At 37.5% G+C, this 19,636-nt stretch overlaps 1 protein-coding gene across 2 annotated transcripts in view; it reads left to right on the plus strand.

Annotated features, from left to right (window-relative positions):
• Positions 1 to 11,935: 11,935 nt before the first annotated feature.
• PLOD2 (procollagen-lysine,2-oxoglutarate 5-dioxygenase 2) overlaps positions 11,936 to 19,636 on the plus strand; it is an 81,491-nt gene continuing 73,790 nt past the window's right edge. The window contains exon 1 of one of the 2 annotated variants that reach the window (XM_072407905.1): positions 11,936 to 12,117. In XM_072407905.1, the coding sequence (XP_072264006.1) occupies positions 11,997 to 12,117 (121 nt within the window). In that variant the 5' untranslated portion in view covers positions 11,936 to 11,996. The remainder of the gene's footprint in view (positions 12,118 to 19,636) is intronic. The other variant, XM_072407906.1, reaches the window with a different exon arrangement.

Here is a 19,636-nt window from a genome sequence, read left to right on the forward strand (position 1 = left end):
GGCCATTTGTGGCCCCTGTTCAGATTTCCACCGGCCCGCAGCCTCTGTCATAAAATGAATAATATGTGGCCTGCCAGCACTGTTGATCACAGTATATAATACACGAGTACCAAAAAGCTATATTATATTTCATTAGAGGTAATCAACCGCCTTGCAATTATCGGTCAGCTGCTCGGCGGGAAGAAGGAGTATAGAGAAGAAATGAAGTCAGCCGAAGAAATGAAGTCTAAATGTGCTAAGTAGAAAACAGTGTAGGGCCTGGCTGTGTGGATAAGGTCACAGCTAAAGCCAGCACAGCTACATAATGAGTTTTTTAAAATGTTAATGTTCATCTCTAAAGGCATTGCTTATAGATTACACTAAAGAATACAATTGTTTTAAACATTTGGCATGTTTAATTTGGGATTAGCTGGGCTTTGAACAATATGTATACTTTCAGACAAAGTATATTTACCTACCCTGTCTAGCCCTCCTGACTTAAATAAGCACCTCTTTCCCTAGCTGCTTACCAGTCAAAATCTTATTTAATACTGACTTGCACATTGGTCTGTTATAGACTTGTATCACATTGGTCTGTTATAGACTTGTAAAGGACCATCCCCCAGTTGTCTCCAGTCTTTGGAGAAGAAACTATAGTATTGGGTTTACTGCACTGGGACAGCATTGAAAACCTATTTAACTAGGGGGGCAAATGTTCAGGCAGGCTGCAGTTGTCCTGCTTAGGTGAAATAAAGAGATGAATTTTAGTTTGTTGGTCTTGATGAAGAGAGTAAAGCAGGGTGAGTAGGTACATTTTATCTGAAAGTCCAATATCCTTTAATTTGTGACTATACTTCTTCATCTTTCTTTACAAATAATCTGCACAAGAAACAAAACAGTTATTTCCTGCACAAAAACTATAGAATCTTTAAATAGTAATATAAGGTTGCATGTTGTAATTTATACCATATTGAAGGGATGTTGAAACACAGTGATCTCAGTTACACCTGTAATTATTTGTTGCTACTGTATATTTAGAACTCATATTTTATTTTAAAAGCTAGTCTACTATTAAAAAGGCAAGACCTAAAATCTGCAAAACAGTGTATTGATGTCTAGACACCACACTCCAGATGTGATATGTTTAGCATTCAAGCTAGGTAATTTAAGGTCTGCTTGACATTTGTCCTTGGTGAATAAAATAGTTATGCATTGTAATTTGGGATAGCGTGTTTTAAGTATTAAAAGTCCTTTTAAGTATTAAATGTATTCATGTAATGGGCCTGAGCACAAAAAGAACAGCCAACTCCAAGAATCTTTTGTCAAGCTTTTATACTAGTCATAAAATAAGACAGGGTTAATCACAGGTGATTAGTCCAATGAGCGAGGTGCAGAGGGGTAAAGCAGAGACAGGTCAGGAACAATCTGAAGTCAGAGCAGGCAGTGGTCATAAACAATCCAAGGGCAGGCGGAGTTCATGCAGAATCAGGTATCAGACCAGGTTGCTATGGTAATGACAAAACAGGTTAATATAAACCGACACAGAGAACGCACCCAAGCACACTGTACTCACAGAGGCTTATAGCGGGCAATGGTGTTCAAGACAGGTCCTTAAATGGCCAGAGTGCCCAATGACCTTGTGCCACCTGGCACCATTTCATTGGAGGGTACCACAGGGAATTCAAACTATGTCCCGGCCCGCGGCGAGGCAGCCGAGTGCCACACCCTCAGGGGGTACAAGAGGCACGCGCGCACCTCTTCCCACAGCACCCCTGAGACGTGCCCTATTTTGCAAATCCACAGGAGTGCTGAGAACAGGACTTTCTGTAAAAATGTCCATAGGGATGTTGGGGATGCCGCCTGGCCGAACAGTAGTTCACCTAGAACAGATCCCTCCACCTGCAGGGAGAGACACACTGCGAGCAGGGCAGCAGCCTCGGCTATGCTGCCTGTTGCAGCGGCGTCTACCTCTGCGGCTGTGATCCCCAGGGATGCCACTGGCTCCCTGGACAGATAAGTTCCTTACAATTCACTCTTCTTTAAAGCAGACTTTGCATGGACATTTTTGCACCCCCCTCCTCAATCCTTAGATAATAAAAATGGTAGATCAAACACTTGCATTGCACCTTGTTGTCTATTGAGCTCACTTAGATGAAGATGACATCACATTGACCCCCATTGACACATTGAACCTGATTTGCCATTTATCCTTGTCATCTGATATATCAAACACAAATGTGGTGACAAGCCTTCTTCTCTAGGCACTAGCTTAATAAATAAAGGACTGACTGTGGGTGAAAATTCTTGCCATATACTATTAGAAGAATAGTATAGTTCCAGAAGATGGGTGGATATTTTTTTAACAACACCTTTGCCATATCTTTTGAAATGGATGCCATATCGGGCTACCATGTTTATAGCTTAAATAAAGTGTACATGTCACAGGAAATTTAAAAAAAAATGATTTTTTTAATGTCCTCATTATTCATACTGCCATGGAAGATAATGCAAGGTTTCTTAAAAGCAGGTTCACTTAGGACTATAATCAAATCCTAAAATGTTATTACAAATTGTGTGACTGACCTCACTTACAATATTTGCAGATTTCTTCCTTTTTGCAGTCGGATGTTTTTCTCTAATCGAGTTTCTAAAAATGCTTTCTGTTTGAGGGTGGCAATGTTGGCTTGTAGGGTTGTTAGCTTGTAGGATATTTTGGTTGGGATATCCTGACGTTCCTGATGCAGCAGTTCTTGAGACCACACTGTGTTCTTTACAACAACTAAGTGTTCACTTCCTAATTGAAAATTTTAGTAAAGCAGCAGATCCCTGAGGGGCAGGGATCAAAGTGCTTATTAAATTCTGCAAAAGTAAGTGTTTGAGATCAATTGATAACAAATTCTAAAGCTAAACTTTTTTTTTTCAATTGAAAATTTTACTGCCCTATTTATATGTCTGGCCAAACTGTTTTTACACAGATATGTACAAATACATACAAAATATACATATATATATATTATTATTAAATTATTAAACAGGATTTATATAGCGCCAACATATTACGCAGCGCTGTACATTAAATAGGGATTGCAAATGACAGACTAATACAGACAGTGATACAGGAGGAGAGGACCCTGCCCCGAAGAGCTTACAATCTAGTAGATATATATGTATATATATGCTGCCTATATAGGTATGGTAGTGGGTAAATAATAAAGATACAGCAGTTTAACCAATTTAGTTTAAGGCAGAAGGATAAAGTTAATTGCTGATTTGTTGAGTACTTAGATTAGCATTAAAAATTTAGAACCCTTTTCTACCTTTTTAAAGCCTTTGCATTTAGGCAGAGATACCCTACGATAACATATTTTGCAATTAAATGTGCCCATGTGACACCCAAAGTAAGTAAAACAAAAGTTGCCATATTTCAACTCAATGGATTTTTTTTATAAAAGGTAAATTCCAAAGGTAATACGTAAAAGATACATTATTAAACACAATTTCTTTGAGACTTCGCCTTGTTTGATTCTTGGTTTAGAAGCTGGGCTTTAACAAAAAGGCTGCACTTGAAACCAATCTGTGATTTATCAGCAGCACCAGGTTAGCTGAATGCCAATAAATAAACATCACTGGTCCTTTATATTAGGTAAAGTCCGGTCCTGCACACAGACACGTGTAATAAATGGCACATCTGTTATTACATTCTACTTCTCAGCTAAATGTGGGTTTTTTTCCCCATGTAATCGTTCATATCTTCATGAAGAATAAAGCCAATATTGTTGGTTGACCATTTCCCAAAAACTGCTGTTGTTGCTTAGAATGAAGTTTCTAAAAAATGAACGTGAGATTTCTCATTTTTCTCACGGCACAGCATGTCTTGTTTTTCAGGGCTTCTATTTACTGAGAAGTTTGTATTACAACCAGATGAATAGGCGATCTGTCAGTTCTTCTTGTAAAGTTTTACAATAAAGTAACTGAGTCAAAAATTGCATCACTTAATGTAGGCACATCCCAGACACAATCTGGTTGTGGATCATGCTTCATCTGTGTGCAAAATATTTTAATTCTTTTTATATGAACATCAACCCTACGAACTTAAGGGGCTTGTGAAGAAGGCAAGTAAAAATATTCAAACATGAGCTAAATGCACAGCAGTTATACTCTTGAGGACTCAAACTATTTTTGTTGAGGCCCTGCTCCCTGTTACATGTCTGGCTTACCTCATGTGAACCTGGCTCTCACTATGCAATGTAATTTAAACTAACAAATAATATATATGTCCAGGGGCAATATATATTGCACAGTAACCTGGCATCAGAACATTGTTCTCAAGCAAAAATTGATATAATGATATTTTATTTATTGTTGCAAAGTGATTTCATTTATTGGTGCACAATGTTTATGGTAAAACACTTTTAGACAGGGCTGGGTTTTAATGTAAACCAGTTGTTTTACAGCCTCTTTTATAGATGTTGATTTTGCACAACAGATAAAAAAAAAACATTACAGAATACGAAGAAAAGACAAAAGTTGTTTCCTGTCTTATAATGTGCTCTGTTTTAGGTGCCTTGGTATTAATCAAGGACCATTGAATCTTATTATAAGAGATTGATTTTTTACACGTTAGGATATACATAAATACTATTTGCTCAAAATGGAAGAAGGAGACATTTGAAATGGGCAAAAGAAAAAAATGGTATAGCTCTGGAACTAACACAAAGACATTCTCTCTCTCTGGAACATACAACCCAGGGCTTTTCTCTGCTTGAACCAGACCGATTTATAAGTTCAGGGCAAATCACATTTTTGGTCCATTATTTATGAGGTCTTCATGAAGGAGGTCACATATTTCCTTCATTGTCTCAGGCTAAATTGAGTTTGTTGACCACATAGTATGAGATTGTGATCTTTCATATCAGCCCCCAGGAAAACTACAGAAATACTAAACAGGTTTAGGCAGAAAATACCATCAGGGGGTCAAACTGACCAATGTGTTAAGGATCCTCAGGCATCTATTCATGGAGAATAACCATCGTCTCTGTCCAGCAGGTCTTTGGTGGCTGTTTTACTGTCTTCATCTGCCTTAACAGAGAATGATGCTTGTACTCTGCTTTTCGGGAGGCATAGGTTATCCCTATATCCAAGTCAAAAAAATATCAATTTTTCCCAATTCCAACACCTGAAATCTTGGATTGTAAAATGACAAAGATTTATTGATAGGATTTGATAAAGGCAAACCATGGGGTTGGTGTTAAAATGTATGTTAAAATTAGCAGTAAAGATCTAAAGCTAAACTCTGGGCACAAATTTGTGTGCACTGAGTGGTTTGGCAAAGATAGATATTAGTGTATACCAGTAGCAGTGAGCACATACCTTGTGCAGAGAACAGAGCTGTGGGAGGGACCCAATACATTCACTGATGTATTGACTGCAGCTATCTATAGGAAGGGGTAGATACAAAAAATGTAAACTGGAGAATTGCAAATATTTAGGTAAGAATATACATGTCTCCCGTAAAGTAACCCATCATTTTTCAGTACAGTCCAGACAGATGAGAGTTCTTGGGTTGTTGTTACTACATCTTCAAATCCAAAGTCTATGGACGTGCACAGATAGTAATTAAAGCGTGGCTGCCCAACTTGAGTCAAAATATTCTTTCACTTTTGAAAGGAGTAGGAAAGAATGGGAAGCTTTAACAGATTTTTGTTGCTATAAATGGCTCCACTGGGAATACTGTAGCACACTCAACCACACTGCCAACCACTAAAATGTACCTGTATAGAAGAGTTTGGGAACCATTTTGTAAATTCACACAGTTGCGTTGCTTTGCGAAACGCCTGGATGCGGCACATAGCTACTGGCCACCCTTAAATCGCCACCTTCTTTTATTTATTTAAATAGGGATCCATTTCAATTAAAAGGAGCCAAAGTTGGAAATGGTTGCACTGTGGTTGGGGTTAATGCTAAATCAGTGGAGATGGACTGAAATCCTTTTCAAAAAGCTCTCCAAGATTGGACATGATAGACTATCATGGGAGAACCTGGTTGATCTAGCAAACCTGGAATAGATTTGCTATTTGTTAGCAAATGTTTTTATCCCTGGACCAGATCCATTCTGGGACTTCTGGATCACCCAGGTTCACCCATGATAGTCTGTTTTCTCCAGTCTTGGAGAGCTTAATTAAAATCAGGCCCATTGTGTCTTAACATACTCAACCATCATACATTCTGGCCATTCATGAAACTTTTCTGCCTAATGCTGTCTACAAACCTACATGTTTGCATCAGGGGAAGCAATATATATATTTTTTCCTCCATCAGCTTTGCCCAGATCATATTGAACAAATATATAATTTTCTCTCAGCCATACAATGCTTCGATCTTTCATGACCGTTTGTTTTCGCCCCCAGTCAGTCATTCAGTAATCTGCCATGGCAGATCACTAAATGATGAAGGGACTGCTGAACACACGCTAGATTTTCAACTGAGACTATAATGCTTTCTTGTCTCTGGTGACATTTCTCTGGCGCATGTACATAGCTTTAGGGTTTTTGCTCAATTCCATGTCTGTTAACTTTTGAGTTAGTAAACACTAATAAAATCCCCCTGTCCACCAGACAGTAGCATGTTAGCATGCATTTAAAAAACAGTCATTATTTCAACAACTGTCCAATCGAGCTCAACATTGTTTGCTGTATATGTAAATATTCTTTGTAGTTTCAGTAGATTACATTGACCTGCTCTGTTTCTTGTTAGTGGTGATGTGTTGTATTTTGGATCATACATATGAGTGTAGTAACAGTATACTGTAAAATGTAAACACAGCAAAGTACATAACACAACAAAGAAGGGAAAGAAAAAATGACAAAAATTTTCACTTATATACCTGGTTTTCTATTTTATGTTTGTAAGCAGTAGGCCTTCATTTATCTGTTTATACAAGCCTGAACAGAGTGATGTATGGCCATTTATGGATGTTTATATTTCAACACTAGCTTCAAGTGTTGTAATGAGAGCTTAAAAATATCTTAGACATCTTTAAAATGATCATGTCAGCTTGTCATACTTGTGTATGTAGACTAAAGAATTTTAAACTGATGGCTTTTAGATAACCAGTAAAATGTAGAATAAAACTAAACAGTTAAAGTGAACCTTTTAGCAACAAGCCCACTACACAAAAATGTATATGTAAAGAATTCACCTTCTACGAATAGAATTCGCTAAGTGACTTTGCCTGGCCTGAAATGATATCATCAGTTTGTTTCAGGCAGGAAGACGTTTTGTTTAGAGTGGAACTAAACTTACATATTACAAAAATTAAATCAGGAAGGTAAGTTTGTTTTATTGCAAAAGATACATTGACTATTCATTCTGCAATCAACCAACATATCTGCCTGTTTGAAATTATTTACCCTCCCCCTCACTCCATTGCTGACATCTTCACCCTCTTTCAGGTTTGGGATCCTCAGGCATCTTAAAGCGGAACTAAACTGAAAATAAAAAAAATCCCACTTACCTTTAATTCCTCAGATCACTTGATCCCGCCAGAGATCTCCTGGATTGGGTCCTGCACCATCCTGTTATCCATATTTGTCCTGGCGCATAGGAAGTGCTGGGCAACCCCATCTTCGTCCGTATTCTTCCTTCTTCTGGCTACGTCACCTGATCTCATACTGCGCAGGTGCAAGATCAGGTGATGTAGCCTGCTGTAAAGGGGGAAAAATAGAGCTTATCCCACTGCGCATGCATGAGATTGGCATTTTTTTCCCCTCAATGTATGAAAATATCCCTTCTGCACATGTCCTAAGGAGCCTCCTGGGTAGGTTGTCTATGCTTTTATGTAAAGTAAACATTTTGGTGATCGGTCCCCTTTACTTAGCTGGGCCTGAATAATGCAACTTCTGTGCATGCAGGGTGTTCCCTTTTCAGGATTACACTTACATATTACTTAGCATGTGATGAAAGAAAAAATATTAAAGATGTACTAGAAATTATTCCAGTTGTAAGAATGATTCCAGAGCTCACAAGACCATGTATGAACTAATATCAGAACAGGGCACCCATTGCATACTCCTTGTGCAGCAGACACTGGTACATTACATATTAGCTCTTTAATTTGACCTAAATACATCGGCTGGCCTTGACACCTTGGTGCTCATTTGTTGGGTCTTGCCACCAGTAGCTTGTTTGTAAACCAGAAAAATACCAGAAGCCTTTTGTTGAGAGTGTGATTCAATCTTCATTGATAGATACATTATAAAGAGTTGATAACTAGTCAAAAAACAGTTCATATTCATTAACATGCAATATATTCATGTATTAGACAGAAGCTATACGTATTATGGTCCCTGGGTAAAGTACACATTCAGGGTCAAGGCCTAGAGCTTGGCTAAACATCTGGCTATACTGAATTTAGAGTTCTGTTAACAGTTACATCCGCAACCTCAACTAATGACCCCGTTGTCATAACAATTTATATTATTAGACTCTCAGGAAAAAAAATATTTAAAAAAATTTATCAGTAGTGCTTTTAAACTTTTGTAAACAAATTTTTTAGGACTGACAGAACAGATATAAACGCTAAATATTCCTAAAATTAACTTTCATTTGGAACAATTATTGGTTTTTAACTGGGCATATAAATCAACAAGAAAATGGCTTTAAAATAATATACAAGTGTAAGGATACCTATGCACAATTTATTGAGGATTTACTATTTTCTGCATTAGAATTAAACTTCATATGTAAATACAACATTTTTGTCACTTGGATGATTGTAATCCTTTAGCTCAAGCAACAACATTTAAAAAGAACTATCGTTTGTACAGCTGGCCCCTGAAGTCAATTAGTGATCCATCATGCCAGACAGATAAATGAATCTGACATTCCCTGCAGGGGAATCTTCCCAGTGCAGGTGTTGTATATGACAGTGGTTAATTCAGCGGTTTGGTGAAAATAATGTTCACTACTTTATAAATATGGCCAAAAGTGTATTTCTGATTTGGTATCAGCCTGCTATTATTCTTTTTACAACATTACCCAGTCGAAAGTATGGATGAGCAGCACTAGGAGCCAATCGGGTGTTACAAGGCACATTTGGTAGCAGGGAACTTGCTGTCAAGAGGAGACAGCAAGAGGATGACTTCACAAGTTTTCTGCAACTTTTTACTATTCAATTACAGGACAAAGTGACCAGGCCGTATTGCATAACTGCAGGATAGAAAAGGTCACCAGAATGGCTATTGTGTATATATATATATATATATTATATATATCAGGAATGGCTGTATAGAAATTGTTTGACAGGTGCAACAGTTCCCAAATAAATATTCCAACAGTTTAATTATCTGTTTTCCTAAAGATTACCTATAAGCCTTTTCAAACAGCTAACTTCAATCTATAAATACTAATTTACCCCATTACTATTATTTACCTGGTAATGCCTGTGTGTGTAGACATACAAAGACCCCGAGACTGCTGCTGTGTGCTGCTATCTTGGATGTGATGTCTGCAGCTCCAGGAGGCTGCCAGTGTAGATAGCAATTAAACTCTTCTAGAAAAGTGGAGGACTTTGCCATGCTAGGATGGAAAGGTTGGTGGAGGGAAATGACTCTCCTGGAGTAGTCATTGCACAATATAGTCATATATACAACAAACAGCAAGTTTGAATTTATTTAGGTTAGTGACAGGGTTAAAGTATACTAACCAGCTGTTCCTAGAATTTCCCCAGGTATTTGCTTTACACTGTGTGCCCCAGCTAAAGTCCTCTAGTATTTTGTCTTTGGTAATAAACTTTCTAGCATTGCATGTACCTTGCTTCATTACATTGTAACTTTTAAGGTAAAAGTTCCATACATCACTATCCACAAAATTATTATTATTATTATTACACAGTATTAAATAGCGCCATCATATTACGCAACGCTGTACAAACTCGATAGTCCTGTCACTAACTGTCCCTCAAAGGAGCTCACAATCTAATGTCCCTACTATAGTCATATGTCTTTAATGTAGTCTAAGGTAAATTTTAGGGGGAAGACAATTAACCTAACTGCTTGTTTTTGGGATGTGGGAGGAAACCGATGTACCCGGAGGAAACCCACGCATACACGGGGAGAACCTGCAAACTCCAATCCACAAAATAAGGAGGCACTTAAAATGGAACTAAACCCAGTTTCAACTCACCTATCCCCATTCTGTCATGGGCAACGCCATCTTTTTCCTTTTTCTTGTTTTGATCTTTTGTCATCTTGATTGACTTGGCCGGGATGAGGTAACTCCTGTGTGGCCACTTGGGAATTAGTTCAGTTCCAGCAACTGCAGGGTAAGCATGGATATGCCGGCATGTTTTTCTTTAAAATACTTCCAAGTAAAATGCAAACATGAGAATTGATGACTATAGTGACAAATATCAAAGCTTCTATTTAGTCTAGGGTCATTTGAAGCCTTGAGGACTGAAGACACTGTCATTACTTAAAGGGAATCTTGAAAAAAACAAGAAATCACCAGGAAGTTAGAGTTTTAAAAAAAATAGAGATACAAAGTCACTTTTGCCAAAAAAAATTTTTCCCTGCTCATGGTGGCCTTTTGTACAGCGCCATGCATTGTAGAGCCTGGTTCTTTTCCTGGCACCACTGAGAACAGACCTAGATGCCAGGGACTATGTAATAATGATGTTATATTACAGCTGCTTAATGGCTGAAGAGAATCAATGTGGAACCGAAAAGACCTGAAAGTGACAATGAGGGCATCCTTGCGGCATGCAACGTTGACAGGACCTTGTGTGTTAAAACAGGGAGTATGTTTTAAAAAATTGTTGAGATATGGTAAGAGCTTACCACCCTCCAATGACTGTGAGATCTTAGGCATAGCCAGTCATATAGCATTTTCCCAAGAAAATAGCCTCTATAATTCTTTCATAACACATGGAGCTCAAATAATTTTTAGACTTCTTCCATTCAGAGGCCTGGCAGAGCATTAAAAAGAAGGAAACCCAGCATCTGGTGATGTCCATGAGGTCAAGACTACAGGCTGTCATTGCCAGCAAAGGGTTTTCAACTAAGTATTAGAAATGAACATTTTATTTTCAGCTTTTTAATTTGTCCAATTATTTTTGAGCCCCTGAAATTAGGTGATTGTGTTAAAAAAAGGCTTTAGTTCCTCACATTTTTATACAATCTTTTTGTTCAACCCACTGAATTAAAGCTAAAAGTCTGCAGTTCAACTTGCATCTGAGTTGTTTCATTTAAAATATTTGTGGTAATTTACAGAACCAAAATTAGAAAAAAGTTGTCTCTGTCCAAATATTTATGGACCTAACTGTATATACAATAGTTCTCATACAAATCCTAACCTCAATAAAGTAAATAAACTGAAACTACTTCCCAAATGATCCTGCAAAGTTCATCTAAACCTTTTTATTGTTTGTAGTTTGATTCTGATCCACTTTTTCTGCACTTAGAATATTTATCCTTATAGGACACGCACGTTCTGGAAACCACAGCAAGAAGGATTGTAGCGTACTAAAAGTCACAGGTTTGGGGACAGAAAGCTTGCCAGCTCACAGTCATCAGTCACAAAACAGCTTTTAGAATTTTGGGCATCTTCTGTTTTTCTAAAACAACAAACTGATCTGTTCCTTTATAAATATTCTGCTCTATCAGCAGACAGTGGATAGTCTGGCTGCCCTTCAGAGTCATTTCATCCCTTCTTTGTCTGTGTCCCATCCCCATGAAATGAAAATCAGTAAATTTCACTGATGCCAGTAAAAACAAAACGTGTTATAATTTCAGGGAGAAATGAAAGCTTTAAGTGTGGTTTGTATGAGTGCACACAGCCAGCAGCACCCTGGCAGGGAAGGGTTTATGTGGATGATGAATTAGCACCCCCCCTTCTTTCCCAGGCCAGTACAGATAGAAGCAGGGGAGGGGCCAGCTGGCTGCTCCCTCCAGTGCTGCCTATTCCTCTCATTAGTGAACACACTTCAGTCATTCTCTCAGCTGCTGCTGCCACTCCACAGCATGAAAATGCCTTGGGGCTATCTTCGCTTCCAAGCCTTGATTCTATCCCTTTATCTGATTGTGCTATCCCAGATTAGCAGAGCCACTGACACTGAACCAGAGCAACCTCCTATCCCAACAGGTAAGATATGTGGCAATGTAGGGATTAGGTGTCACTTGTATAATCACTGCTTGTCCTGTATCCTAATTGTGCTTTATCCATCTTCTAATGTGATGCAAATAACTTTGTATGGGTTTACACTGTCTGATCCCTTTTTGACTATGCAGACTATGGACTTTGTAAAGTGCTAGTATGTAGTATGTTGGCGCTATATAAATACAAGTTAATAATAATAGGCATGCATATTATTTTTTAGAGAAGTGAAAGGGGATTATTGAAAAATGTAAATTATTGCAATAAATTGCCGGGAGGATTGCGGCGTATGATCTGAGTGTCTGGAGACTTGGTGAAACTTGCTTTTTTCTGTAAGGTGTTCAAACAGTGATTCATTGACTGTACCAGACACCAAGCTGTGTTTATTTAACACGCTCTCCTGCACGTATCCACATTCCCCCACAATGCTGCTTTCTTTGTGTTATTCCTTGCAAATGGAACATTATTTGGTGTGATGTGCGAGATTCTTTGTTCTGATCTAGGGATTTTTTGGAATTTGCATTATCCATGACCTTGGGTTTTTGCAATGTTTTAAAAAAGAAATGAAGTCCTCTGCTTGACATGAACACAGAGGGGATACAATGGAAACATTGTGAGTTTCTTCGAGTTATTAGGGGTCACACCCAGCTGTGACTTTGCTGCATCCTTGTATTGTTATACATTGTTTTATATAAAGGGTAATGATTGCCCCTATTAAAATAGTAAACAATTTAGGAGGCAGTTAAATAGTTTCACTACTTGTTGATTGAACTTTATGTAGTCTGTGAAAGTTTCCATGAATTTAATAAGATTATATTTTGCTTTAGGTAAGGGTTAGAGGCTTACTGATTAGGGTGGGTCACTTCAATCCACTTTCTGCTAATGTTATTAATGATATGTGTGTAATTACATGGTAAAGTGTTTCCACAAATTGCAAACAAACAGTGAGGCTATAAAAGCACTAAAACAATGAAGCGGTCCATGATCAAAGCGGGGAATCTTCTTAACCAAATTTCTGTTGCTGATGTGAGATCTGCACAAGCTGATTTCTTGGCTGTGATGGTGCAGGGTCTCCTAATTCATATACATTGTATTGCTGTTAGTATAAAGCAGGATATACATTGTAAACAGTAATGTTATAATTGTAACATAATCAAATAAAAAGATACCAGATAAAATTGGATTGCTAATAAATCACCTAGAACATAAAGAATTAGAGGTTATGACAGGGAAACCCTAAAAAACATTTTTAATTACCAAGCAAATTTCATAATGGCAGATCTTCAAAGTTTAGCTCTCAATGGAAAAATCTTCCCTGGCCAGGGAATGCACTAAAAGACTTGCATTTGTTACAGTATTCCTATTAGGTACAGTTGGCTGCTGTAATCCTAGGACGCTAGTTTTTCCCTTACAATCTTCCTCAGTATTTGTGAATGACTAACATTACCCAGTGAGCAGTTCATAACTTATTTACTGCAAAATGTTCTCCAAAGTTACCCGCTTTTATGAGTTTACCAGATCACTGTATTGTAGACAGCAATGTCCAGCCAATGAGTCTGACTGCAATAGGATACCTTTTACAGTTGTCTGTGTTTTGTGTATTACATATCTATTGGTTGTATTCTATTTAAACATCATATGTAGGAAAACATGATTTTCTGCAGTAATCCAACACATTCCGCTGTGCTTTGTGCAATACATATATCATTCACATCAAAGGAGCTTACAGACTAACCTATTGCAGTGATGCAGACTCTCATGGTTCTAGTTTGAATAGAAACCACTTTACCTACTTTCCCATACATATTTTAGTACTGGGGGGAAGCTGAAAAACAAAGAGAAAACTCTCTCAAGGAGAGTCTAAAACTCCTGGATAACTTGCAGCCTTGTGCACAACTAATCAGTGATTTATGATGCTTGACTAATTTAGGGCTCACCTCCTTCCATTAAAAAACATGCATGGAAAATGCATAACCTAAAAAATCTATACACACAGCAAGGGAATTATTGTACCATTTGCTGCATAATATAAAGTGTATGGATATTCAAAACTTTTTCAAACATCTCAGGTAATCGGTTGTTATACAGTGGTGATCAGTAATTGTCATTTCATTATTAAAGTAAATTGCTGATTAGTTCACCTAAATAGAGTAACGAATAACCAATGTTATAGAGATTGAGGTGAAAGTGGGAATTAGGGTGTTTAAAAAAAGCACCATTGATCCTAATTGTGGCCTTTGCCATTTTCTGAGTGCTTTCTGTATAATATAAATTTTGGCTGTTCCTTACTATAAAAATATTAAAGCAGAACTAAACTTTTTATTCAAAAATTGCAACTAAGCAACTTTTTTATTAAATAGGGGACAGGCAACAATAACTTATGTTAATAAGTGACGTTCCGTCACAGAGTGCCGCCATCTTCTTCCTTTTTCTCTTCCTTATTTCCATATTCGGCCAAATTGGCAAACTGGCACGGCTGGGATGATATGGCTCCTCTGCATTTAGTCCCGGCTTCCTATGACTATTTTTTCTTGACAGAAGATATCAAGAATAATTTGGCAAATGGCCTGTTTGTCTTGGTAACTTTTGTCACCAGAAATATATTCCAGAAATATAAGGAAACTTACAGGTAATAGCTGTCCAACATGGGATTTCTCACACCTTAGAGAGATTTCTTTTCACTTCCTGTTGTGTCAACAGCACAAAAAGAAAAATCTTCCTGACCATAAACCATTCTCCACTCCATCCATCCCCTATTCACCGAAAAAAAAAAAAGTTTTAGCTTTGGATCTTTTAGAATTAACTGCTGTCACAAAGGAATTCTGTGACACAGGTCTCCACAGATCTTAGAACTATCCACACTTGTACATATCTAAGTATTTTCCATACTTGTGCTTTTCAAATTCCAAGTACACACAAATGTCAAAAGTGCACGCTGAGCTCTCCTTGAGTGGATTTGGCTTCATGACATTTTGGTAGGAATATTTCCAACGATATTTAGGCTTGTGATCCAGTTCAATTCATGTGGAGCCAAGCAATAGTGAGATAGTTCAATGCTAGTTTCAGGACAGCATACCAATACCAATGCAGCCCCATACATTGTCTTGACCCACAAAAAAGTTATCTGCAATCAGGTGGCTGCTGAATTCCCTTCAGATTCAATTGTATTATTAGGTTGGATGTGAAAATCTGTCTGTGTGTACCAGCCCTAGTGATGATTCAGAAGACACGGTGAGATAAAGTTACACAGTACAATTTCTGTATGTATGGGATGCAATCTGAATCTGTGGTACAGTGAATTACGTAAAACCAAGATTCATGGGAAATATATGAACTCTCTTATTTTGGAGCTTTTCAGATTGTTTATTTTAAAATAACTTTTAGCCTGAAAATTTCAAGCAACAACAGAAAACAGGCAGTATTCTTTCAGCTGGAAGGTCCATTGACCACCAGTACAAAGTAGAATGGGAAGCACTGAATAGAAACCCCCAGTACTTTTAAAGTATTTGGAGAAGGGAGTACAAGAGGGGAACATAAACTTCAGCATCAATATGAATAAATATTTCTGTGAATTTTGCCATGACACTTTTCATGGCTTGAAGCCAGCTGGCCATACTGTAACTTTCATAGTGCTTTGAGAACTCTGAGGAATTGAGGAATGTGTATCTGCTGTCCATTTGTGTGGATCCAGGGTGGGAAGTTTGCCTGCAATTATAAACATTTCATTCTTGTTATATAATGTATAAAAATATTGCAGTGATACGTTCAATATGTTTTATGGAAATGCAGTGAAACAAAGTGTCCAGGCTACATGCCATGGAAGCCAAAAGCTTCATAAGTGGACCGTGTCAATTCATTATATAGCCAAGATTATCTTTAATTGTGCAATTTAACCCACCTATCTTTCCAGGATGTCACTATAAAGCCATGAAAATTACAAAAAATTCAGGTAAAATAAGTTCATACATATTCATATGAATTAAATTTTGGTTTAGAAGGGCCAAATTTGATCGGTATTACAATATATTATAATATATAAATCAGTATTATAATATAATATAATATTCAATTAGGGCAGCTTCCAGAATACCTTGAGATTTGGTGATCCCATGTGACTCCCCACAGCTGGCACCATGCCATTTGCACCTCAGTTCTAGTTTCTCACAGCGGGAGCCAATGAGTGGTGCTGTTCTGCTCAGCACTACTTCTATTTATTCTCAATGGGGCTGCCATGGCTAGAGACTACATGTAAATGAAATTAAAAATGACATTATTCTTGTTAAATTTATTTTCCTTCTTACTTGGAACACAGTTGGGAGACAGGTGGGTAAAATTAATTCATTTACTCTGTATAGTAACCCCCCCATCCTTACTCTGTAATCAAGCTTCACTACAGGGGACACATGTCTGGGTGTAGCTATATTTTGCACTGACATTGTTGACACTGTATTGTAAACTTTTTGGATCCTATGGAATGCAGCTGAGGAATTTTCTATTTGCCATGTGGCTTGGAGGATTAATTTGACTCATAACTTGCCTGCAGTGGTGTTAACACTGTTTCATGGCCAATTTGGCTACTTTGTTTTTGAAACTTTTTATATTACTTTTTTGCTTTCTAAGAGATGCTATGATTATAATACCTTTTTTATGTTGCTGAATATATAATAGCAATATAATAGCAATATGCACAGTGCAATATTCTACTGGCTAAGGAGAGAATCCTTGTCTTCTTACATTTGAAAGGTTACAAGATATGCAGAGTTTTATATATTTTGTGATCTATCCTATCTGCCATTGTTTACATGCAAAGGAAATGTAGTTTACAGTATCAGGAATTCTGTTTTTCTTCTGAATTCTACAGTGGATCAATGACTGTTAGAATCTATGTGGTGTAATTTCACTTTCTTCTGAGAAATGTACTTTTCCTAAATCAGTACAATATAAGTATATAGTATACAATGGATTATTTGGTTTCTATGGGTTACTGTCCTTAGAATTTAGGACTCTACTTGGAATTACCACCAGTGTTTTCAAACAAGGGTTGTTGCTTCTCCAAAACTGCAGCAGAATTTTGGAGGAACAGTTTTTATGTACTATCTGGAGTTTTTCTGTAAGCCGTAATGTGTAAACTGACTTATTTTTTACTATAAAGTAATATCTATTAAGACAAATAAAGAATTCCAGTTTCAAATATATAAATTGTATTTGCCGCTCATTAGCTCTACTATACTTGCACATACACTACACACTGACATGTTTTAGTAGGACAGGCTAACATTTTTCCATATACTTTGTTTATACTTTCAAATGGCCAAAATGGTTTCTCAATAAGATCCTTGTGGAAAATGCTGTGTAAATTGCAGGAAATGCACAAGAAGCTGTCTTGGCCATTACACCCACACTCCAATACAGTATTTGCTTTGTTACCTAGGGCAAATAAAAAAATATTAACCCTGCACAAGTTGTTCTTACAGCTCAGTGTTTTAATGTGAGATGTGCTTTCAAATTCTTATTTTAAATATGAATGCGTCTTTAGTGTTATTTATATTAAATGTTTGCTACTGTTTACCCTGGCATCCTGCTGCGGCCATATTATGAACCAGATATTTATGGATTATCTGTATTGCCTTCCTGTTCCGTCACAGGCAGCATAGCATTCACCGTGATCCATAAGGGGTTAAGGAGTGAAAATATTATAAATGTAATGGCAGGGTTGGGTTTTCTAAAACATGCAGCTGTGGGTGAAGGTGGCATCTTTCATTAAATGACAATCCATAGTGGTCTCTTTATTGCTTTTCACTGGTGTGGTGTTAGAGATGTGTTCCAGATGTATGATAGACGTTTGGTGCCAGTAAGGTTATTGTGGACCTTTTGGAGAATAATGGAGTATTAAAAAGAAGGGTAAAGAATATATTATGGCTAAGCAAAGAGTTAATGTTTATTTTTGTATAATAAGCTTAAAGCTCATTTAAAACGATAAGGCTTGGCTAACAGTGGGAGGATAGGGCTAGGTGTTAATGTTAAATGTTCCCTTTGGGATAACTAGGGGGTCAATTTGCATGATAGAATTTCGAATCCTAAAACCAAAATTAACATGTAGACTAGACTCGCTATGAGTGATAACAGAAACTGAAATAAATGTATATTCTATAAGTTTATGTGTAGGTGCCATATACCTTACACCAGATATAAGGTTAGCACGGTGTCTGAGAAAGGCAGGAGGGTTCAGGTTTATAAAGAAAATCTAAAGTTTGAATGAATGTGGCAGAAAAAAAACTCAATCCTTTTTACTGGAGGAAGCTTGCTCAGTCACAGTTACCGATAGATGTCGACCTTTATATAATGGTTTGAATGCAAAGAGGTTGGCCAGAGCTTGGGGACTGGTGTTTTATAAATGGCAAACTAGTATATTAGTATATCAGCAAATCCCTGTGAGGAATGGATAGATTTTTCATGGTAAGTAGAGATATTCCCTTAAAGCTGAACTTCAGGTAAATGTAAAATAGATTATTCTAGCTCTGTATCCATTATTACCCAAGCAGTGCAAATGGTAGATTTGGATTGGTAAAAGACTTTTGCCAACCCTGTACAATTAGGCTCCACAGATGTGTGGGATAACACAAAGAGCCAATCAAGTATAGATCTGGACAAAGGAGAATAATGATAGGAGGAGAGAAAAAAGTGACAGATCTAGTCACAAGGTAGGAATGAAACATATAAAGCTACATACACACTTCCAATTATTATCGTTGGAAAACGAACGACGAACGATCCTGCACGATATCTACGAACGATCGTATAGCACCGATCCAGCACATAGAGATAACGACACGATCGTTCGTAGATATTGTACACACAATAGATACGATCGTTTGAGCGATAGAGAAACTATGTGCACGACAGGAAAGTGAACGAATGTTCGTTCATTACGCATGCTCAGACCATGGACGATCAACGAACGATCGTACACACGAACGATGTTCAACGATCGTCGTCCAATCCGATCCGCCGGTCCGGTCGTTCGTTTCCAACGACTTTCCTCGTTCGTCGGCGTCGTTGGTTACTTTTTTTACGAACAATTTTTGCCCAATCGATCGTTCGTCGTTCATTCGTCGTTCGTTTTGAACGATAAAAATTGGAAGTGTGTACGCACCTTAAGTGAAAGTGAAACTGCCACAAGTTAATGTCCCTTCCCATGCTCAACAGAAATATAGCCTTCGGCATGTACTGTACTGATGTTCAGTTTCAACTGCATCTAATTACCATAGCACAATGTCCTACACATGACCTGCAATGTTGGAAAATAAAACCTGATATTGGTCTTTGGAGACCTGCGATGGAAAATGCTACACTGGTGATTCTTTGATCTTGGGCAGTTACCTTAGCACAATATAAAGAGACATATGTGGAAAGTGGTACAGTGTATTTAAGCAAATGACTCACCCCTATTTTATGGCTCAGAAAAAAAAAAATTTGCAAAAAAACTTTCAAGTGCTTTTAATTTCCA

This window comes from Pyxicephalus adspersus, chromosome 4 (assembly GCF_032062135.1).
Source record: "Pyxicephalus adspersus chromosome 4, UCB_Pads_2.0, whole genome shotgun sequence".
Lineage (NCBI taxonomy): Eukaryota > Metazoa > Chordata > Amphibia > Anura > Pyxicephalidae > Pyxicephalus > Pyxicephalus adspersus.